Source organism: Coloeus monedula (assembly GCF_965178545.1).
Source record: "Coloeus monedula genome assembly, chromosome: 10".
Lineage (NCBI taxonomy): Eukaryota > Metazoa > Chordata > Aves > Passeriformes > Corvidae > Coloeus > Coloeus monedula.
The window spans coordinates 17,302,407-17,326,065 of NC_138790.1; the positions used below are offsets into that span (position 1 = coordinate 17,302,407).

General features: G+C 42.2%; 1 protein-coding gene across 2 annotated transcripts in view; it reads left to right on the top strand.

Moving 5' to 3' along the window:
- The window catches only part of DIS3L2 (DIS3 like 3'-5' exoribonuclease 2), a 184,511-nt gene that overhangs the window by 49,509 nt on the left and 111,343 nt on the right, over positions 1-23,659 (top strand). For both annotated transcript variants that reach the window (XM_082288256.1, XM_082288257.1), the window contains exons 7-9: positions 8,372-8,606; positions 20,883-20,989; positions 22,184-22,431. In XM_082288256.1, the coding sequence (XP_082144382.1) occupies positions 8,372-8,606; positions 20,883-20,989; positions 22,184-22,431 (590 nt within the window). The remainder of the gene's footprint in view (positions 1-8,371; positions 8,607-20,882; positions 20,990-22,183; positions 22,432-23,659) is intronic.

Here is a 23,659-nt window from a genome sequence, read left to right on the forward strand (position 1 = left end):
TCCCATTCTGGGGCTTTGAAAGTATGTCACGTCATGTGTGGGGCTGAGACCCCTGGGAGCTGGCATTTAGGACCCAATCAAAAGGAACAAAAACTGCAAGTGAGGGGCTTAAGGTATGAGTGCCAACGTGTAGATGCTTGGCTGATTTGTTTGTTTCCTGCCTTGATAAGTTAAAGTGTTGATCACCAGTAAGAGATTTTCTTAGACACATGGGAAATAATTTTTATACATTTCTGAAAAAAACTTCAAACCCTTGGGAGGTATAGGTATGCAAATATCTTGGATAGCCCTTCCAGTACTTTTTGATTTGTTTGCATTGTCAGCCCACTTTCTTCTTACGGGCACGTGCGGGTACAGGCTTGTTGGGTTTGTGAAATGTTGAATAAATCTTCAAAGAGTTTCATTGTTTCCAGGAAATATGTTTTTTGTACATGCTTGTATTGTTTGAAAAAAAAAGGCAGTAGTGGATAATACTTTGGTTTGTGCAAGCCAACAGTGTGGATTTGCTTGGCATTGCAGCTTTCAAATGATACACACTCAGCACAAGTAGATTCTTTTCTGATTACATGCAAGCACTGTGTAATTATTACATCTTTTAAAATATGTATTGATTCATGGTATTGTCTTGAATTTGCAAATGATCCAAAAGCCTGTCTGCTTCTTTACATCAGATACAAACTGGGTATCTTTTTGCAGTAGTTTGCTGAAAGTGCAGGGATTTCAGAGAATCATACCTTTGAAGATGTAACCTTATGTTGCTCTCTTGTTCTAATCCACCCCTCTTGAGTGATTTATTCTGGGGACTGTGCATCATAGGTTTTGTCCTGGCACCATTTTTGTACTGTTGCAGTGCCTGTGCACATTACCAGAAAAAGATGGCTGGGAGACAGTTTAAAAAAAAAAAAAAAAGTTAAACCAGAAAGAAAAGAACACACGGACAAGAAAAGAAAACTGGTTCCAGTTAGTAGAGAGGGTTTTGCTGCCGGTGTGGATGGGGCATAATTTGATTTAAATGACTTTTGAAAAAGAGTTCTCAAAACTGTTCCATGCATTTTCTTCCTGGCTACTGTTGAAAATATGGAGCCGAATATTTTCTGTGATGTTTCAAACCAATATGTTCTGGCAACCTCAGAGCTGGGCCCTGTGCATTACACTCTTGTTTCCAGTTCGCTGTGGCCTGGAGTGCAACACACAGCTCATGAGATGCACCAAAGTGGGAGGTCTTGTGAGGAGCAGGCAATACAAAGACCCAAGGTACAAGGAACATTTCACTGGGGTCCAGCAGGGAGGCTGCCAGTTTTAAGGGCCTCTTTTGTGAAAAGAATTTGCTGGTAGGAGATGGAAAAGCTGTTTGTGCGTCTTTGAATTTTGAGTGTGCAGGGGAAGGTTGATTCCTGGGTGTTGTTTAAGGCTGGGTGCTGAAGTGAATCTTTTGTGCTTCCCTGGGGTCAAACTTTTCTCACTTGGAGGATTTGCTGTATAGAGAGATATATATATGGGCTATGGCTGAGGATTCATCAGTGCTTTAAGTGTGACAACATCTAGCTCTATAGAACAGCATGTGGGTTGGGAAGCTGGGAGATGAGGTGTTTGCTGTATCACTTCTGCTCCAGAAGAGCAGAAGTGCCTTGGGGAATGTGTGTGGGAAGGTCAGTGCAGTGTAAGGAGGTATTCTGAAAATAGAGGCTGTGTTTTTAGCACCAAATCAAATCCCGGGGGTGGCAGCAGGAGTGGAAAGTGTGGAACAAGTTTGTTGATCTGTGTTTAGTAGTACCCAGATCTTTGGTAGCGACTCCCAACAGCACTCCAGGTTGGCTTGCCTACAAAGGAGGTGGTACCGTGTTCCCTGCAAGGGAATCAAGGACCTTGCCCTTCCCCACATCTCTGACACCGTTACCCTCAGCAGTGGTTGATTCATGGCAGGTGGGGAACCTGTGCTGAGCAGGGACAGCTACTTCTGACAACTTTTTCCTGCTTCTCAGCAGTTGTTAGAGAGTACAAAATGCAGGAGCGTACAGATGGAGCTGTTTATCCTGTTAGGAGAACCAGATGAAATGGACCTGAGGAAACATGGTCCTGATCCTAGGACTGTGTATCCTACAGGCAGCGGTGCAAGAGCAAGACTTGGGAGAGATGGGTCCAGGGAGAGCACAGAGAAGTGGCAGGAAGGGGGTGAAGGCAGGAATAGACTCAGGAGAGACGGGGCAGAGGTGACTGTCTCCTGGTCAGTGATAATGAGGTGTAGATAAACATGTTTGGAAGCAGACTGGAAGTGTGGGGTGAGGGCCTGGGAATGGGCAGCTTTCAGAGGGAAATGACAGGTCAGAGACCAGATAGGGAATGGAAATACATGGTGTGGAGACAGTTCTTGTTTTAGCTTTAGGATTCAGAAAGGTCAGTCTTGAGAATTTTCCTTGTTGATGCTTTTCCACTTGTTTTTCTGGTTATTTGTGCAAGATGGTAGGAGAAGGACTTCAGATGGACTTGGAGGAACATGCTGTAACCCAGATTGCTTTGGTACAGCCTGAAGCACAGAGAGATGAGTGATCAGCTTAGGAATGAGGTTTATTGGTAGAAGTAGAAAGAAGTAGTGAGTTGAGGTGGCAGTTTGGAGATATGGGGGTTTTTTCTGCAGTTAATTCTGTTTCTTGTGCAGCTGCCTGACAAGCCTGGATGTAGGGCTGTCTGCTCAGGTTGAACTAAATGTGGATGTTCACTAAACATGATTATTTGAATTAACTCTACAGTAAAAACTCACTTTGCAGGTTAGTCTAAGCAGAGGAGTTGCAGGATTCTGGGAAGGGCAGGCAAGATGGCTTTGGGGTTTCAACAGGTTTGATGGCCATACTGCGGATCTGTCTCTGTATTTTATTTTCGAAACACAAGCCTTAGATTTCATTTGTTTCTTTCCCACTTCTCACCTACTGCAGTGGGTGCAAGTCAGAGCAGACTCTGTAAAGTCACTGTTTCCAAGAAGCCTTTGTGTACTCAGATCATTTACCCTTTGAATCCACAGGCAGGATGGTATTGTAGTGACTGCTGTGACAAAACTGTGTGTGACATCTGGGAACAACAGAGTCCATTGGGGAGGAGAAAGTACTCTTTTCCTGATCAAGAGGGAGAGATTTTAATATGGATGTTTGTATGATTATTGCATCCAATGTGATGTCTGAAATGTAAACTATAATGTGCTGTTATTATAAAATAGCTATCCTGGGGGCTGTTAGCAAGTGTTTCCAGTGATTTAGAATTAAAAGATTGTAAAAAGAAATCCCATTCCAAACAACAACAAACCCCCTCAGTATAACATTATTGTTATTTTAAAAGTAATGCCATAACTGTTCCTACTGAGACTAGTCGCTTTTACTGAGTTGTTGTCTTGCCAGTACTGTTCGGTGTATGTGGGATTATGAAAAGAAGGAAGGGTGCTTGGGACAGGTGTTTCTTTTCTTGTAAGTGCCATCTTTTCTTTATCCAAGAAGGAGCTAGAGTGAGCCAGCCTTTGTTTGGTTACTCTTTTCTGAAAAGCAAAGCTCTTCCTCACAATATTTATGGTAGCTTGGCTCTAGTATGTATGTATGAGCTGTGACTGCATCCTCGTGTTAGCTAGGCTCCGTTCCTACTCCCTCGTGAGGGAGCATTAGGGAACCAGCTTTTAAGTGAAGCCTGTTTAAAATGGCAAAAGCTGGGAGATGAATAGATGCAGGTGTTCACAGCACTGGTATGAAATGTGGTGTTTGTATTAGTGTTGTGGTAGCAACCGTCCTTTTAACGAGGGGATGGTAGTTTGGTCCAAAGCCCCTGTTTTCAGCTGTCCTCCTTTTGAAATAACCGCTTCTAACCTGTTTCTGAGACTTGTTGCTTAACCAAGACTCAGCTGCAGAGGGGACCAGTAGCTCTGACCTAAAGTTTGTCTCCCTAGCCAGTATTGAACATAATGACTTTTGTTTGGCTAAAGCAGAACTTGTGTTTGATCAAAGTATTTTTCAAAAGAAAGGCATCTTACCTTGGTTTGCAAACCTCAGAAAGCAGGCTTGGGCTAACACCTTGTTTTCCTTCTAGCTGTTCCCATATTCAGTCCTCCCCGTTTAATGTGAGTTCTTTGTGTGCCATGAACCTTCTTCAGCTCCCACTTGCTGTTGAATGGGCTGCTCCTTTCTGTACATGAGGAGCCTCTTTGTGCATCATGTCTGTCCTAGTGAAGAGAGTTACCACTAATGGCTTGTCACTTCTAAAATCTTTTGGGCAAGTTACACATTCTGGGCTTGAATACTCATTAGGAGACACTTCACTGGGTTTTGACTGACTTATGTAGAAAAGGGTTTGAGCTATTTAATCTCCATTCTTCCTCAGTATCCTTATGGAAATACTCTTTTTAATACCAGCTTTTTGAGCGAACTGAAGAATTAAAATTTTATTGAATCTGTGTCCAAACCAGCTGTAGTGCAGGTGATTCTGCTTTCTTACTTGCTGGATGCTTTTAGTGTAGGAGGTCTCTGCACAAGGCTCCACTGAAAGCAGTGACCCTGCGTGGAAAGTTTTTAGCAGTTTTTAGCTATGCAATGTGCATTCATCCAGCTGTGTCTAGTTTAGCAGTCATCCATGTCTCTTCTTCAGATCTATGAGGATTCATGGATTGCTTGTAAGGATCAGAGATGAATAGGAAAGAAATGCAAACCTGTTAGTGTCAGGCTTAAACACTTTGGGGGCTTGGTGCATTTATTGGAAAGAGCCTGGGGGATAATAGCTCAAAGATTATTGAAAATCACTGGTCAAGTTTGGCCACTTACAGACACTGAGGAGGCAGCAGCAAAAACTCTATACCTGATCTGAGAGTAAACAGGCCTGGGCTTTGTCCTTGTGTGGAGGTTTAGGTGGAAAGTCTGTGAAAAGCTGGGATCTAACAGGACAGATACGAGATTCTGGCAGAGAAGGCCGTTTCTTCTGTAGTACAGGAGCTAACCCCTGTGCTTTCAGATGCACAGATTCCCAGTTCAGTTTTCTGTTGGAACAAATTCCTCCTGAGTAAGGACAATTGGTCATTCAATTGCTACTTCAAGGCTGGGCTGGATGCTCCTCTGTCCAGATTGTACAGGTCCATGCCAGGATGTTTTTGCCCACTAGCTGGTTTTTATTACACTTATGGTTGAAGTGGGATTTTCATTCAAAAATCTTGTGTTCTGTCAGCTATGACTTTACAAACTAAACCATTCACTGTGGGACAGAAACTTGATGCTTGTTCAGTGATAGATGACTGTTTTAAGCTGAAAGAAAACCTATTCAGACACTCTCTTCAGGATCAGAAACTCAAATAAACAACTGTCTTTCATCAAAATGTCTATTAAAACTTGTTTTAAATTATTATTAAAGAGCATATAAAAATAACAACCATAAGGTTGATATTTTACTTCCCAGATCAGGAAGTTAAGGTCCTCTAAGGGCCTTTAATGATGTTTGCATGTCAGTGGGGTTATACATTTCATGCATATGCAAGGAAGGGGAATCCCATTTTTCTTGGTCAATGCAGGGTCAGCTGCATTGCCAGGGAATGGGACTCTGTACTGCACATATGATTACATGATAGACTGAGCCAATTGTGTATTTGCTTTACTCTGTGTCTGTGATCAGAACTGACCCGTTCTAGCTGTGTGCATTATGCCATGGATAAGCTGCAATAATCTAAGAGGAAACAGGAGAGTGCAGTATCATCAGATTCTTGAGTCTGAGATGCTACTTGTAAGAAATGCTTAATATGTCATGGTTGGATTTTCTGCTGCTCATAGACAGAAGGATCCTGCTCTTTGGAATCTGTGTGATGAGCTCATGTTGGCCAGCATTTCTGATCATCTTAAATGGAGTAATTGTATCCACTGAGCTCCCGATTTTGTAAAGTCTTATGCAGCTTTCCAGTCTTGTGATGTGCAGCTTCCCTAAATTTTTGGTGTGATACGAGAAATTGTGGGTGAAATTCCCTGCTCTGTTATGTATGAGGTCAGCCTAAGTGATCTGTCTTGGCCATTAAAAGAAAACAAATCCTATCACCCAGGCTTGCCAGCATCTGGACATTTTGCTGATCTACTCTGTGTGAAGGTCATGATTTTGTGGACTCTGGAAAACTTTACTTAAAAACTCTTTTGCAAATCCATAAGGAAATGTGGGACTGAGGATTTAGGTAGTCACAGCTGGAGTATTGAGCTGCTGGTGGCAGCAGTGTGTGTCCTCTAGCTTGGGGGAAGCACGGCATTTTAAATGAAAAGCATTAAAAATGAAATCTGTATCTGCTACCTTCTTTAATACCACTTCAAGCATAACCCTTCCAGTGCCTCATCTTTAGAGAAGCCTTTCCAGTTGTAAGATATATTTGATGTTGTTTGCTGCTTTACATATAGAAAACATACTAATTTAGGACCCAAAACCCATCTCACACTCTCCAAAGAAGGACTGGGAGAGAAAAAAAATGCAGGCAAAACTTGAACGGGTTGAAGAAAATGAACTCCTGCTGCAGTTGCACACTTGCACACATCTGGTGCAATTGAAATTTAAGAGCTGAATGCATCCACATCTGACCATGGTAGGGTCCAAGCATTACTGTTGACACTGGTTTTCTTTTTGGATGGGTACACTGGCAGAGTCACTAGCGTGTGGAGCCTTGTCAGCTCTCTAATCTAATAGACTGTTCTTGCCCAGACCATTGTGTGTCAGAATTTTATGTACCAAATGTAGCCAGGTTTAATAATCAGCCATTTTCCCACCTTCTGCCAAACTTTTTCCCTTTTTTTCTCAATTTAATGTTTGAGTCAAAATCTGCTATGGTAACAAATTATATACATGTTAAAAAATGAAAATAAAGATGGAAAGAAGAGTCACAAAAGGTAACAAGAGTTCAAAGCACTGTCATTTGAGTTTTTTATTTTTAAAGACTTGAATTTAGCCCCATTTAAAAATTGATTTTATTTCTGTTATGTATTGTGAAAAGCTTTCAAAGAAATGGATACTGCTTTGAGAGCATGACTGTAGCTCTGTGTATGTTAAGTTGTGAAAGTATTCCCTGTACAGGGATCTGATCTGATATATTCGCTTTTTAGTTACTAAAGAATAATTTGTGGAGCTTTTTGACTTACATTTTCTTGCTTGGAAGAGTTGCCTTCAGGTAGCACCTGTTGAGCATATTTATGTTTATTTCTAGCAACTCTATAGATCATATAAAGTATGTTACAAAAAAGTTGTTCTTCCTGTTTTATTGCATTTTTTAAAGGGCCCTTCACTTGCCTTGCTGGTGGCATGAGTTGCTGCTGTCGTATACTGGGTTATGATGCTGATGGCTGGGGACCTTGGAGGAGCATCTCCAGGGATTTACTTGCCTGGCAAACACCAGCACCAGATGGAGGGGAGCTCAGTCACCAGGAGGGCATTGGAATGGAGTCATCCAGTGTCTTTGTAATTTTAATGTTTAGTAGGTTATTTCTTATTCTGTACTGATTTTCATCTCACTCTGAAGTACTATTGCTTAAGTGAAACATAAACATTTTGGAAACTGAAACCTGGATCTAGGATCTCCAGCTGTGTAGGTGTTTGCAGCTCACTGTTGGTTGCATGAAGGATGCTGGTAAAGGCTTGTGTGTCCAAGGTATCAACCACTTTTGGTCATTGTATGCTGAGTTGGAGCAGTTTCTGCCCCTGTCAGATGAGGGATGCCTTCCAGGCCTGGTGTCTGCTTCACTGGGACTTGGGCTCTTCTTCAGTAATTTAATTTGGAGATTTGTATAAGTAATGGCAATAATTGAGTTCCCTTAACAATAAAAACAGAGCTTAAAATAAATGTAAAGCTTGGTGCCGTACCAAGCTGCCACAGTCCAGTTCTCCCACACGTCACAGGGCACCATGTTCTCTAATCTGTGCTTTTTCAGTCTGTTCCTAATTGTGTGGAGGAGCTTTGACATGATCAACTGGAACTGCTTAAGTTTTGGGATGTCCTGGGATGATTAGTGTATCTTGGTGAACAATGGACTAAGCAACTCATTAAATTGTAGTGTATCCTCCTCCCTGCCTGTGTTTACTCCTAACTTCTGCAGAGCTGATTAGAGGCTTGGCAGGAACTCTATGGTTATGCTCTAGATACACTTTGGATACATTATTGTCACAGTTGAGGTATTGCAAAAGCTATGCAGTTCCAGTCTTTACCCTACTGAGGTACCTCTTTTGATTGTGCAATATCTGTGGCTAATTACACAGCAATTGCAGTGTGCCACCAGCCACCCACAATTCACTGTCAGCTCCTTGGGGATGCAAATGAAAAAGGAAAGATAATGTTTTCTTTCTTCAGTCCACTGATTTAGCTTGCCTCTATTTTTTTAATCCCCTGCTCCTTCAGGTAATAAAGCCAGATGGTAGTGACAAAGAAACAGAAGTCACACATGAATCAGACGTCCCTGAGGATATGTTGGGGACTTGCATTCCACAAGAGACAGCAAAAGGCGATGCTCAAAGTCCGGATGTCATTATAGAAGCTCAATTTGATGACAATGATGCAGAGCATGGACAAGACCACTTGCAGGATATGTTGACTGATGACATTAAGAAACTTTCCCTGGATACTGGTGAAAAGGGTGAGTAGATCAGATTGCTGATTTAGGCCTTTATTTGAGCAAACTATTGAAGTGTTACTTGGTTGCCTCGCTTTGCTGTGAGATATAAAATACAGGCATAAAAGCTTAATGCCTTATCACTTCTATCCCTTTCTGCTAAACTGTCTTCATGGTTTTGAATGGATATTAATGGCTGGGGCTTATGTAGTTTTGATTGGTGCAAAGTAAATCTGCGAAACAGAAGTCATACCTTTAGATTTGCAGTTCTCAGGGCTGTCTGGGGACTGCTGGTTGCTGTTTAATTCAAGATGCTGCTGTAGCGGTTTCCTTCCTTGCAGCTTGGCTGGCCAATCTATATGTCTTAGTTTGGGGATAAGAATATATTTCCTTGGGGGCAGTTAGGTTTGTTGCTGTTTTCAAACAGTTGAGTTATGAGCAACTTAAAGATTTGGTCCGTTTAAAAAGAAAATTGCAGTAAAACCTAAAGCCAATTATGCGATCTGTTTCGAAGGCAAACTTATTTTATTCTGAATCTGAATTCCATCCAAGCCATCAAGTGTTGCTCAGGGCAAAATAAAATCGGCTCCCCTGTCCCAAGACTAAGGCTTAGGCAGCTCTTTGCATGTCCTTTCTAGTATTAAATCCCTTCCTGAAGAGCTGTGTGTTGAAAGGATTCTGACAATTGGCACATTTAACGTGTGCCTTCAGCTGCTCATGAAAAGTTTGCTGGGACAGATATTCTGGTGTGTTCTTGTTGCTTGCCCCAGTTGTCCAGAAAAGATGGCAGTAACTCAGGACCTAAGTAGTTGTTGGACTCTGACAAATCTTGGTGGTGGTTGTAAAGCTGTCCTATTTAACACCTTGTGTTTTCCTGAGATATTTGAAGATGCACAGACCTCTGCCTGTTCTGTTGTTAGACTTCCATTTTTCACACCCATCTGTTAATAAAACAGGAAATAATATTTGAAAGGAAGTGTTGTAGTTTTTATGACAAAACATTGGTTTCACCTCATGAATGGACCTGTGACCTTACCAGTTTGTGATTCTATTTCCTTCTGGGTATCTCCAGTGTTGAGTTCCTGCCAAGGCACGTGAACCAACTCATATCTTCTTCCATTCCTTTCCAGGATACAGCTTGATTTGGGAGTTACTAATCTTGTCTGTTGATGTTTTACACAGGTGGTTTTTAACCCCAGCTGTTTTACAGTCTATTGGGCCACTTGGACTCAACAATTCTCCTGAGTCACGTGTTGTGTCTGTTGCATCTTTGTTGTTTCTGGTAGCAATGCCAAATTAAACATTGTAGAAGTACATTCTAGTTTGATACCAGCATCTGAAAAAATACAGGCTTAAGCCAGTATTTTACTTTAGTTGTGTGACTGTGCTTTAGTTTAAAGAGTTGATGAGAGTTTTTTTTTTTTGGTGCATTATAGTTCCTCGAGATGCTCTGGAGTGACCTGTGTTCGAGGTTATCAAGTCATCTCTCAAAATATGTGCCATCTGAGTGGGTTTTGCCATTTGATTCTGTCTTTGGAGAATATTTGTAGGACAAATGTGAGATCAGCTTATTGTCTGCACAGTTGAAATCCAACTTTTCCACTTGGTTCCTAAGCCAACTGTTTTGTTTTCAAGGCCTTTCCATATTCATCCTTAACAAGCCTTGTGGCTGGTGTGGATGTGCCAGTTAGACTTCTGCTGAGTTTGTGTTTTGCTATCACCTCTTTTAATACTTGCTCCAGCTTCTTTGGCCATGTAACCCATATGGAGTTTTCCCTACTTTCTTCTTTCTCTGCTTTTTAATGCCCTCCCTTTTTTATACATATAAAGTTTATGATGCTGCTTTGTCTGAAGGTGTTTTTGAGTAGTTGATGATTGCTTTGGCTTGTTTCCTGTCCTTCATACAATTTCTCGTATCATCACTTATCCAGATTTTAAGTCTTGCCTGGAAAACAGCTATAGTTATTCTAGCATCGCTGATAACTGTAGTGAAAAAAAGACAAAATCCTGCCAAATTCAGCCTTCACAGGTGTGGCTCAAGGTGCTTTTTTAGAAGTACCAAACATACACTTTTTCAAGACAGAACTTAACCTTAGAAGGCAAAATCTGTTGTACTTCCTAAGGCCATCCACTGGAATGTGGTGCCAGCATCAGAGGCAGAAAGCATTGGCAGGTTGGGCTGGGGTGAGTGGAGGTTCCTTTCCCTGCCTAATGTGGGCCTCTCCTGGGAGAGCTGCTTGGCTGCTGCTTGTTGAACTTCCTGCATACAAGCCTTTTCTTTCATTTTGTGTCCCTTCTGCTGGAAACAGCTACTGCAGTAAATCAGAGAAGTGGATGGAAGTTGGGATTCACAGGGGGGTTTCTTCCTGACCCACCAAACCCAGGGCTTTACTTGCTTTCCCTGAGAGCATTGCTTTGCAGGGTTTATCACACAGCCTCATTGCATAGCCTTATGCACAGAAGGGGGCAGGAGAAATTTTCTGTGGCCAGCACAAGTCTTAAATGAGCACTTGTGGTGGGCTTTCTTCCTTTTTTGGAAGGGTTTTTTGAAGGTTTCAAGCTGGCCAAAGATGCTAGCAAAGATACTATATTAATGAAATAAAATCAAGAAACAGTCTATCATGTTCCCATGTGCGCTTTATGTATGTATGTATTTGCATACATATATATGTGTGTGTATGTGTATATTTATAAAAAGATCCATCTACATAGGTAAGACCTACCCAAAATTCACACTAAACAAAAAACCCATGAGATTTCTGGCAGTGAAAAATATCCATAACTACTGTAATGGAATCAAAAGTAAATTTTACTTACTCTGGGCAAAAAACCCAGAGCCAGGTTTAGACTGTGCTCAAATCTTTGTTCATGAACACAAGCCCTGCAGTTTTCTGCTCTCAATTGCAAGATGCCTTTTGTCCTTTCTCATGTAGGAGTAGTATTGTGCAATATCTCTGCTGGCTCTTTTGTTCTGATGCCGATGGTCAGAATGAACCATGAAGAATAAAAGTAGACGTGTCATTCGAATAAGAGCACTCTGGGAGTGCAGACTGTTTTGACGTCTTTTCTACCTTGGCCTGTGTCCCATCCCTTCTCATGGCTCTGTTCCTCTTCAGAGCACAGTTGCCCTCTCCATCTCTAGTTACATGCTGGGGCAAAGAATTTTGGGGTTGGCCCTTGCTGTCAGAAGCTCTGAAGCATGAAACATTGTGTACACTGATTATGGCCTAGATTTGAGGGACTGAATTTCCCTGAAGTCATTGTACCTTGGATTTCCTGTGCCTCTGTGGGGCTTAGGGCAAACTGGTGGAAATTGTTATTATGCACAAGTCTGCAGCCTTAGACTCAGATGTTGGATCTGTCTTCACTAAATGCTGCTGTTATGAGAGCTGTGCTTCCTGCCTCTCGCTTCCTGCATCCCCAGAAGGGACAGGATAAGCAAGAGGGAAGTCCATGGAAGTGAAGAGACCATTGTATTCAGCCTTATTCTCGGCCCATGTACTTTTCTTGTGCTCATAAAAGTGGGTCAGTCTTGCTTTGCTCAGGGATATTTAAATAGAACTTCATAACTGGTGTCACTCTGCCAGAAACTGTCCTGATCAAACAAGTTTGCTCTGGTTATCTGGACTTTTCTTGCAAAGGAATGGGGTTAAAGATTATCTTTGAAAAGTCTTTAGATGAGGAAGTGACAGCCATTCTCCTCCCCAGCAGCTGGTTCTACACAAAAACCAATATTGTCCTATTCCAAAAATTGAATGTTAAGTTTTGATACTTGGTCTTGCAAAGTTGAAAATATCCTTTCCTCTTGCATTTCAGCTGTATTTCCCAAGTGTAAATATCTACATGCTGAACAAACTCTCTGGTTTTTTTCCTTAAAAAGACAGTAAGAATGAGCACTCTGAATAAAATTTCTCAGCTCCCTTAGTAGTGTCCTTCAAACCCTCTCTGGGATTTCTGTGCCCTTTTGAAAGCAGGCAGAGAACAAGGCAATAGCATCCTGACAGTAGTGTGAACCACCAGTGTGTACACAGAAAAAGTTAATTCCCTGTAGTGCTTGGTACTGGCATGCAAGTCCTCTGTGTTGTACCCTGAGACCTCAACTTACTCCGTGTCACTACTGTCCGCAGAACTCATTCACCAGTCAACATGACCTTTGCCAGGACTGTAATTCTTTTCCTTAGTCCTCATTCACACTGACTACTGCAAAAGAGGTCATGTAACTTTTATCTTATCACTTAGTACTGACCTAGAATACATTATTTCTGTGACTTTTCACTGCAGTAGGAGGGTTTTCTTTATACTCCATTTCAATATGTAATAAAAAATGGAAACTCTCTGTATCTCTTAACCTGGGAAAAGTGCAAAATGTTCTGTACGGAATGGTTTATGATACTGTATCCCTACACAGACTTGTGTGTCACATGAGTTTCCTACAAATGTGAGTTCTTGTTAAATATTGGAATCAGATTTCTCTGATAAAGAATCGTCGGCAATTGAACAGTAGCAGCTACTTGCACTCATGAGAATGGCAGCTGTTCTCATAAAAGTGCCTCAGCCCTTCTTTAGCAAAATGATATTCAAATAAAAGTTTGTAAAACTGTGGCACTATGCCAAAAACTATCCTTGCCCAACCAGCTTGTTCAGCTTTTTTCAACTCTTCTCACGGGAGATCTTACTACACCAGATACACAGAATATCCTGCTTCCCACGGGGGTGGAAGTCATCAAGCTAGTGGACTGGCTGCCCTGGCAGCAATCAGAGAGCTGTGTTTGTTCAGGATTTCCACTTACACCTACAGTACTGCAAATCAGAGCTTGGATATGCGAATGTCCGAAGCTTGCTCACTGCCTTGATGTAATGAACTTTGAACAGAAATTGCTCATTTAGAGGCTGAGTTAGACTCACGTGAACTGAGTAACCAATGGATAATGGGTAGGGTCAACAGAATTAGGAAGCTGTTGCAGGACTTGCTCATGTCTCCTTGTCTGCTCAGCATTCACCAGGTGGACAGTGGTCTATCTCTTTCAAGTCAAATGTGACTGTCAGTCTCTAGTTGTCCTGATAATGTCAGAAATGGTAACCTGAAACTGCTTGGTGTCCACACTGCTGCTGACTGGAGGTTGTATTTTGAGTATTTCAGGATTGCTTGGCTTAACTGAAAGGGTGGTGTTTGGTAAATTCACTGTATGGTTCTGTAATAATGGCATCAAGCCTTTTTTTTTGCAAGATGATGCTCTAGAGTCAGTTTTTAGAAGGGTTTTTGGATCTTTCTAACAAAATAGAAAAATGTATTTATAATGCAGAGTTTAGTCTCTGTTATGCACTTCTGCACCTTCTCATGCACTTCCATGTCCCCTCTTGTGCTTTTGTGTTCTCTCTCTTCTTTTAAGCTTGACAGGGTGCCTACTTGCCTTTTGTGCCTTCCTCTGGCACCTGGGGTCCTGCAGTTATCGGTGTCTCATATTGACCCCGGCAGAGTTCAGAGAGTTACTACTATTCCTCTCCTTGGCCAGCTCTGGTAGGGAAATGATGGTGACAAAAATCTGGATTACATGCTGACCCTCTGCTCTGCTCAGGCTCGCCCTTCTTTCAGTTTAGCTGCCATGAAGTCTGGGAGATTGGAGTCCACCAACGTCACTGGCCACTGGAAGGAACAAGTGTTCTTCTCCCTCCTCTTCAGAGGCTCCCGTTCACTCTGAGAGCTTTTAAGAAGCTTCACTGTTTTTTCCTAGCCTGCAGCTTTCTGGAGATGGATCGTCTCCACTGCTTAGCTCTTAACATTTCTAGGCCACAGCAGAGCGAAAGCTCACCAGGAAATCTTCTCAGTTACACGGCTTTTAATAGAAATCCTTGAGGTGGAACTGTCAAAAATCAGATCAGTTTCACTCTGCTGAAGCCTGGAAAGCCAGCAGAGAAGCTGGAGCCATTTCAGCTGCTCGAGACAGCTCTGTATTAGTTTATCCCAAGTTCATGTTTGTGGGTCTCTGGATCTAGCTCTTCTGGTTGTTGCTTTAACTTTTCTTAAATGAGAGCATACATTTCTAGAAGAATAAACAGTATAGCAACTGAAGAAGAGTGTTCTATTGGTATTGATCAAATTGGGCTTTATGGTTGCATTGATTGAGTACTACAGGCTGAAAAAGCTCCAGTTATTCTTTTGTTGTAAAGCTGAAGCCTGCAATGGAAGTTAATGTTGGGAAAGTTCCTTACGCTGTTCTTCCCTAATAAGTTATCTTGACCCCCAAATGACTTCTTAAGTACTGGAAAAAAATAAATTACTTAGGCAATTAGGTAACAGGAATTAGATTAAGTTCAGCATATTACCATATGTTCCTGAGTTCACCTATGTTTCTCCTTTGAGTTACAAGTTTAGGTCAAGTAAATGAGAGGGCATGATACTGAGAGCGAATGGTGGGTGTGAAGATAAACAGAGTATGGTCATTGTTAGCAGCAAGATTTCCAGGATGAAGCAGATTAGGATTCATTCAACTAACATATTTTCCATGGAGTAGTAATATTGGACACACAGACTTTAGGAACAAATTCACATGCAGGAAGGAAGAACATTAAGTAAATAGGCAAAATATTCAATGGAATTGTTTTTGTAACATTTTAATTTTGCTTGCTGTTAATGTACTAGAACTGTATTTCTGTAGACTGCAACACCACCTGATTTTTTGTCGGTTTAATTCTGTTGCAATAAGGTTTCCAACCCCTGTGCTGACTGACAGCTTCTCAAGGACATGAGATGGCCAGGAGGTCTGCATAGCCATGCTGTGGTTGTGGTAATCTTATGTGGCTACTGAGACAGCTACGATCTGATCTGTTGGGCTAGATGGCTGCTTCCCAAAATTATGTTGATCTTTGCTGTGGATCAGACTTGGAGGGTTCTAAGGAAAAGTGACTCTCTTGTCTCATCATTCTGCCATCTCCTCCATCCCTCCTTGTGGAGGTGGCTAAATATAAGTAAATAATTACATGCTTGGCTGCCTTGTGTGTCTGAGGGAGCCAGCTGTACTCATCTCTCCACATTGCCTTTGCTCTGCCACTGCAGATGCTTGTCTGTGCTCTACACATCTGTTATTAAGCCTTTCCTCTCCCTCTCTGAGGGTCTTCTCCTGCCTTTGCATCTTTAAAAATCTTGATGTTAATCATCCAAGTCTCCCAGTCCTCTCTTCAGCGTGCCCTTGGGCAGGCAGGTGTGTGTACTCAGGTGTTAAGATGTGAACAGCTGTGGCAGGGTGAGTTTGCTTAAATGAGTATTCAAAAATAAACATCTCTAAGGAGGTTAGTCCTGTTCATTAGACACACAGCTCTGTGATGAGACAACTCAGGAGTGCTGCATAGTTTGGAGCTGCTTTTCTTCTTACCTGCAGAGCCCTCTTCCATTGCACACGGGAGCTGTTAGGCTGATTTTGGACAGGCTGCGTGTGTTAAATTCCAAGGCTGTTGGCTTAGCAATCTTGTCGCACTGAAATACCTGTCTTTCCTCCATCACTGGTGGAAAGCTCTGTCTGTGGAGATATAAATACAAAGTACTGCTTTCTCCATGATTCTTTCCTAGGTGACCCTACTTATAGGTTGTTTAAAATAGATTTCAGTTTTGGATAGTACCTGGTACCAAGTGAAACAGCACTTTCCTTCTTCCCTACCTTTTGGTAGGTTTGTGTTCTGAAGAAAAAAGCTGTTCTGTGCCAAGAAACCATCAGTTGTATAATATGAAGAATCTTTGTACGAAGAAACAGCAACACTTCCTTCTTGTTATCCCTAAAAATTAGGATTGTAGCAGAATGGTATAAACCAAAGCAAATCTCTGGGTATGCATGTATTGCTTTTGGGTTGAAAGGAGTTTCATTTCCTAATGTCTATTGTGTGCTGATATAGACAGAGTTCCAAAAACATATCATTTGTTAGTGTGATCCAGAGTCCTGGAGATGTTTATAATAAATCGGTCTGTTTTATACCACTTATGTATTTGGTGCTAAAACATAATATACTGAAAACTGCTCCTTGAAGCAGACATCAGAGAACCTAAGTGGTGTTGTTTCATTAGTAAGTGGTTGGCTTTGCCACTGAAAGGTTTACAGCTATGCTGTTTCTGAGCACTGAGCTGAAGAACAGTATTTTCTGATGGGATTCTTAAATACTCCCATGCAGAGTAACCCAGCTTCTCAAGTACATTTTTTTTTCTAGCTGAAGTAGCAAACATTGAACTATTTTCTTACAAAACTTGTCTTTTTCCATCCAGGGAGGGAGATTTTTTTTTTTTTTCAGTAAGTTGTGTTTGAGATCTGAAACTGTGATATATTTTCATTTGCAAGTGGATATTGCATCTTTAATTGTATTCTTTTTGGACAGAATTGCAAATTTCCACAGTGACCAATGCAAACCCAATGAAAATAATTTTGGATCTGTCATAAGTAATCAGAATTCTAGTCTGATGATTTTTGGTCCACTTTGGCCACTTTTTAATGTGATGGTAATTGAATTGTAAAAGGAAATTTGGGGGGCTTTAAAAAACGCAATGTTTGACCTAGGAATGCCTGTCAGGCAAATGTAAGTGTGTATTGAAGCTGCCTAAACTGATCTCTTACAGAGGGAGGCAAATTCCAAGTGTCCTGGATCTACTTCATTGGTAATAACATAACTAATTTGAGTTGCTTTTTGTGTCTAGTGCCTAATTTTTTTAAAGTAAAACTATTACAGTTTTGGTTTGTCAGATAATCGCTGAAAGGAAAACAATGAGATTATAATGCAGTTTCACTGGATCCTGGTTGCTGAAGTGTGTTTTCACTGTAAGATAAGCTTATGAAGTACTGCCCAAGCTAACATAGTAAATCTTTCTCAGAAAACATGTCTTTGCCTAGGGTGGAAATATTGAATGGTCATTGGATAACCACTGCAGTAAAGGGGTCAGAATAATTCATTTTTAGTTTGGCATAATGCAAGGAGTTTCTTCCCACCTTCCCTGCACAAAATCCTGCTCCTCTCACAAGTTAACTCTCCTTTATGATTGCTTCCATGTCTCTGCCCTGTTGTGGGAGATGTTTGTATCTCCCAGCTCAGATCTTCTAGACCACCAGTCTCTAGTGGGGCCCTGTTACCTCCCCTCTCTGCTCAGCTTCACTGGAGGGGAGGAGGATGTGTAATGAATGAGAGGGACTGTCAGGGGTGTATTCAGGGAACTCCGGTATCAGGCTCTCCTGGCAGGTTATTGCTGCTGTGACTGAGGTTCCTGTGCGGTAATTTGACAATTGAGCCATGTGGACATTGGATCTGGGTAGTTGTTCCTTCTGAGCCGAAGGTTTTGTCTCAGGAATTCTTCATGGCTGGTGCTCTGCTGCTGTAGACCCCCGAGCATTAGATGTAGGCCTGGTACCAATAGAATTTTGACTTCTAAAGGAGCAGCTATAAGCTATATGGAAGTCCACATCTCTTAGCTCCAGGAGTACAGAGTTCCTCATGTCTCTTCTTCCCTGTCCTTTGTTTCAGGAGCATTCGCCCTTAGTAAACGTGTGTGATGGCATTTAAGATACTGAAGTTGGTTTAAAAAGATGCGTAAGGAGTAGTAGGTGGCTGGGATTAGCTTCCTTTTTTCTTTCTGTTGATGGAATAGTTGTAGATCCCAGACTCTGCCTGCTGGAGTCTCTCATAATCCCAGGTTTTTTTGGGAGGGATGCTGAAATTGGAGAGACCACTGAAGAAGATACTCTCCAGCCAGCCAAAGGCCCCTAGTTGATGTTGGCTGTGAAGGAAAAGGCAAGTTCTATCATGTGCCACAGTGGGAATTTGGGTGCTTTCTGGTATCTGTACTGGGGTCACATGGGGCTCATCTTCAGCAGGATGTGGGGCAGTGCCCCAGCCCTGGATGTTCTTCATCCCAGGCGAAGGAAGGCCTGGCCACCCATTTGCTGTGCTCCCTGTGACAGCTGCATCCTGGTGCTCCTGTGCTTTTGCATGTGTGTATGTGTTACTTCCCCAGGACATCACTTCTTTTGGACAGAGAAAACTGCTTCAGTGAAAATTTCCAAGGGACTTTTTGGAGTGATGGGAGTTGGAAGGATACGTGGAAAAAAGGCAGTGCTAACAAGGACATGTTCCTCACGTGACTCCTGGTGCTTTTTTCATTCTTGCCTGCTGGACCTTGAGTCACTGCTGCTGTTCTGCTACTCTGGGAAAGCAGCAACTGCAGCTCTTGCTTTTTTCCCAAACATGTTTTGATCTGGTTTTTCTTCCCACCAGTGTGTGCTGTTCCTTGGGGAGGGTTCACTCCAGTAAAGTCTTGGGCTTGTGGCAGGTGTGCCTGGAGGCATGGCCTTTGGAAGGCTCCCAACTTCCCCTTGTCCTCTGCCCCATCCAGTGTTTCTTTGTTCCAGATCATCCTGTTCTTTGCCCAGGCTGTCTTTATGATTGACACACCATAAACTGTTAACTGATTGCTTGAAAATTTATAAGAAAACAAAATGGCTCCTGGCTTTCATTCTTTGCTAAATGATTGCCTGGTATGACCTTTAGCTGGCAGAAACCTTAGAGGAGGTAAGCAAATGAGGTAACCTTGGTATCCCCCACTTTTTAAACTACTTACAATTATCCAAGCAATTTTTTTCCCCACCTTGTTTGTCACCATGAAACTCTGGGTTGTTTTATCCTTTAGTAATGCTGGTTTTGGCAAGTCTGAGTTCATTTCAGTAGAAGTAAATCAGAAATGGTTTTGCTGCTTTTATTATTGGTGCTTTTTTTAGGAAAATAGAATTTTATTTAAACCCCTGAATACCTGTTCATTCTCCTCTCAGCATTGCTAGCAAGTCAATGAAGATAAAATAAAAGTAAAGTCACTTAGGAAAAGATCTCTGGGGAGAGGAAGAGCATATCAGAAGGCAAAGCTGAGGATAATGAGCAGCATATGAGAACCAGAGTTTGTCATTATAGCAAAGCCATCATTGTCAAGCGACTGCTGGGATAACATTGCCTGAAGGCAGCGCAGGCCATCCATGGGGGCACAGCCATCTGTGAACATGTCCTGGTGATGGTGGGGCACAGCCAAACCCTCGGGGAAGCTGCTGCCCCACTGCCCCCCCGGCTTCCCGAGCGCCAGCCCTGACACCCGGTGCTGCTCTGCTGCAGCCACTCCTCCATCCGTCATGTCACCAGCAGCCTCGTCCAGGGACTGTGGGACAGATGGGCGTCATCTGGGGGCCAGGGTCTGCGTGTCACCGCAGCGTTCCTGGAGGCTTTCTCACATGGGGGAGTGCTGTTGGCCTCCTGGAGCACAGACCTCCACAAAACGTTGCTTTATCTTGTGTCTTCTAAGGGAAACAGTGACAGCTTCATCCCTTGAAACTTGCAGTCAGTGCCACGGTCTCTCCTTAGAAAAGCAAGATTTCTTTTGAACACTCTGAGCCTGATTTTAGCACATGTACTCGAGGTGGATGTGATTGCCATACAAATGGAAAAAGTCAACCATCTCCCATGAGCCCTCCAGACAAGTGCACGTGGATGCTTCCATCCCAAAAATTCTGGCAGAGCAGTAACCACAGGCTCTCAGCAGGGATGCAGTTCAAGAACAGCCCAGTCCCAGCCTTCTCCATGGCAAAGATCACTTTGGATGTTTGTAAACATTAAATGCCAGCCATCTGTTACAGATACTCCCAAACTCACATACTTGAATATTTGAAAATTTCAAGCTAGAAATTAGTTGACACTCAATTTTAATACTATCAGTATCTGGTCCAGAGATCTCAAGGGAAGGGAGCTCTTGGTCATATGTAATGATTACTTCATAAGACTTTTCATAGGCCTGGTCCATAGCTGAAGAGGGTCAGCTTAGTAGATATGATTTCAGTTTCAAAGATAAACATACATTTTATAACCCTTCATAATGCTTTTAAAGGAAATTAAATATTAAATGAATGTATGTAGTTAAAGGACTGCTTATGTAGCATTAATATCTTCAACTTAGAAGTGCCACAAAATTCTTAGCCCTTAGTGTTTAATAAACAGAATATGTTTTCTACCACTTTGTCTATTATGACTGGTATAGTCCTACTTACAAAGTTGGGCCTTATTTTGGTTTTTGTTGTTTTTCAGCACATCTGCATGGTAAGTGAACATATATCTGCTGTCTGTTGTAGTCCAGAGAAATAATAATTACTTTGTGCTTGGCAATTCTAACACCTGAGAGATCTTTTTCCTTTCAAATAAGTCTACTACATGCACATTGTATTGTAGTTCAGAGCAAAGACCCAAGACAAATTTGTCATGGAAATGTGCTACAGTAACTGTCCTGTGTGTTTGATGCAGGGAAGGCTGCTGGGGTCACTGGTGTGCACAGAGCAAAGCAAGATGATGGACCCAAGGTCAATGATCCCAGGCTCCTCCCAGATGAGTTTCTTCAAAGGACAGCCAAGGTAACTCCATGAAGAGTGACAAGTGAGCACGTGTGTGCTCCCAAAGGCTGAAGGAGACCAGCCCTGGCCTCCCTGTAGCCTCCATCCATTGATCTTTGAGACACATTCTCCATTTCAAAGAGAGTAATTGTCCGATCTGATAAAAATCAAGTGACTTGTTATTTTTACCAATTATCCTAGGTTAAATTCCCTTTGTTTGTCATGCAAAATTACTTAGCAAGATTCTGGAAAAAGATTGGATACTAATATGAGTGTCAGGATATCCAAAGTTGTCAGAATTAATTCTTACAGACTTTGGAAAGGCTGCTAGTACTGTTGATTCAATATTTGTGTCAATCTCTGAATGTTAAGAGACTAGAAAAGGGCTGCTGGGTCAGACTGGGTCAGATCTCTTCCACGTATTGTGCTTTCCCTTGCAGCCTCTGATTCTGGTCCTGTTGTTGGCTGGGCTGCTCTGGTCTCATCCAGTGTGGCAACTGCAGCACTCAGAATCGTGCAGAGGTGCAGCTCCTGAAACCTTCTGGAAGGACTCTTCTGTATAAGCTTAGGAAATCGGCTATAATGTTTCTGTTATCCAGTGATTTATTATGGTCTACAAAAATATAGCCTGGATGAACACCTCTCTGGAACAATTATTTAGTGATATTGTAATTTATTATTCTTTTCAAAGCCATCTTGTATAAAGGTAAAATAACCCCTAACTTCAGAAAGCACAGAGGGAAGGAGAGAACTGCCAAATTCCCAACAGCACATCCTTTCCTGTGGTTAGTGTTGGATCCGCCAGCGGCACCGTTTTTGGACTGGCCTGTTCTGTGCTGACTGTTGAAATCACAGGCCGAGAATACAAATGAAAGATTTTACAGGAGTTGCTTGTATTTTGTGGCTAATTCCCTGCATTTGGAAGCATCTGCTTCTTGTCTGGTTTTGTTCTGTAATCAAGAAAATTGCTGTAGAGAGCTAGCACTTGGAAAGCACTTAGCTCTTCTATAGCCATGAGCAAGACGGCAAGGAAAATACATTGTAAGTAGGTACTCAGTTAAAAAATGCACACACACATATACACACACAGGGAAAACAAGATACAGATCTTGTGACTTTTCCAGATACTCTGCTAAGCCTTTGTGTATCCTTACTCTGCTAAAGAAAGTAAGTTTCTCTGAAGGTATTAACTGTAGAAACTTCTACCTCTCCCAGGTGGTCTATATTTTGGAAAAGAAGCATTCTCGAGCAGCTACAGGTTTCATCAAACTTCTGGCTGACAGGAACAGTGAACTCTTCAAGAGGTGTGCCATGTTCTCACCTGTGGACCACAGAGTGCCCAGGGTCTATGTGCCCTTGGCTGATTGCCCTTCAGACTTTGTGACCAAGCCTGAGGCCTATTCACAGATGCTCTTCATCTGTCGCATCGTGGACTGGAAAGAAGACAGCAACTTTGCATCAGGGTATGTGGCTGCCTTCGGAAGTAGGGATGACTGAGATTTCTAGTTGGAATTCTTGTTTTCACCTAATTTGTTACAAACAGTAGACAAAGAAATCTGTTAACAAGCTGCTTGTCTTGTGTCCCTCTGGTGGATAAATTGAGATGAAGGACAGCTCATCGCTAGTTAATCTCATAAATGTTAGTTTCTTCGAGTGCTTGTTTCAGTGTGCTGGTGCATCACAGCATTGATGAGTGCATGGTCTAGGGGGAACACATGTGTTCAGCCTGACCAGCACAAGCACCATGGGGTGCTGGCAGCCTTCCTGTCTTTCCTCCCTGTGTGGAAGGGTAGTACACAGTGTGCAGACATTTCACTTCTGCCAGGGGAAGATCAGTGGCTGTGAGGCTCATTTTCAGTTTTTATGCCTTTGCTGGTAAGAATTAGAAAGAAGTCACAGATTGTTGTGGTTTTAAGTTTTCATTGGTTCAAGGAGGAATAGTAGAAATCAAGAGAAGATTCATTCCCTCCTGAAGCATGTGAGAAGGGTGTTGCATTCTGTGTGTTTCATCAGGCACTGTAAAGTCATCACTGTTCAGAGTTCAAATTGCTGGCACTGCTATGAAGGAGATTTTAAGCCAGCGCTACACAAGTGGCCTGTGCCGGGCTGGATCCAGATTTGCAAGTTCATTTTGCCTCTCCATTAAAAAGACAGTAGTTTTCAGCATTTTTACTCTTTTCTTTGGAACAGCTGTAGTGTGCCAAACTCCCACCTGGAGTGGCCACACTTCTATTGAATGTTTCTATTGAATAGGTCTCAGTAAGAAATGGAGGATGTTGATCAATCTATTCAGTTATCTTGGGAATACTTAGTAGTCCTGGCTTAGTTGGCAATCCAGAGTAGGGAACTCTGACCTGTGGCAATACTGTGGTCAGATTTTACAGGTGGTGGGGATCTGGATGTAATCTGGAGCATGTGCAGTAGTGGAAATTGTTCATAAAGCCCAGCTTTTCTCTTCCCCTTGCAAAGCAGTTCTGATGGGGTAGCACAGCCGATGTACAGTATCTACACTGCAGGTTTGGGAGTCCTCAGCTCAAACTGCTGGTAAAGTTTAAAACTTAGAGAAAACTTCTTTAAGAGCAAATATGTTGGCACAGATCTATCAGCTGTAGAACTAAAAGTCAACTAAGCTGAAGTCCCCATTTCACAGAGTTTATCAGTTGTAGCTGTTTTGTGTGCCCCGTAATAGCA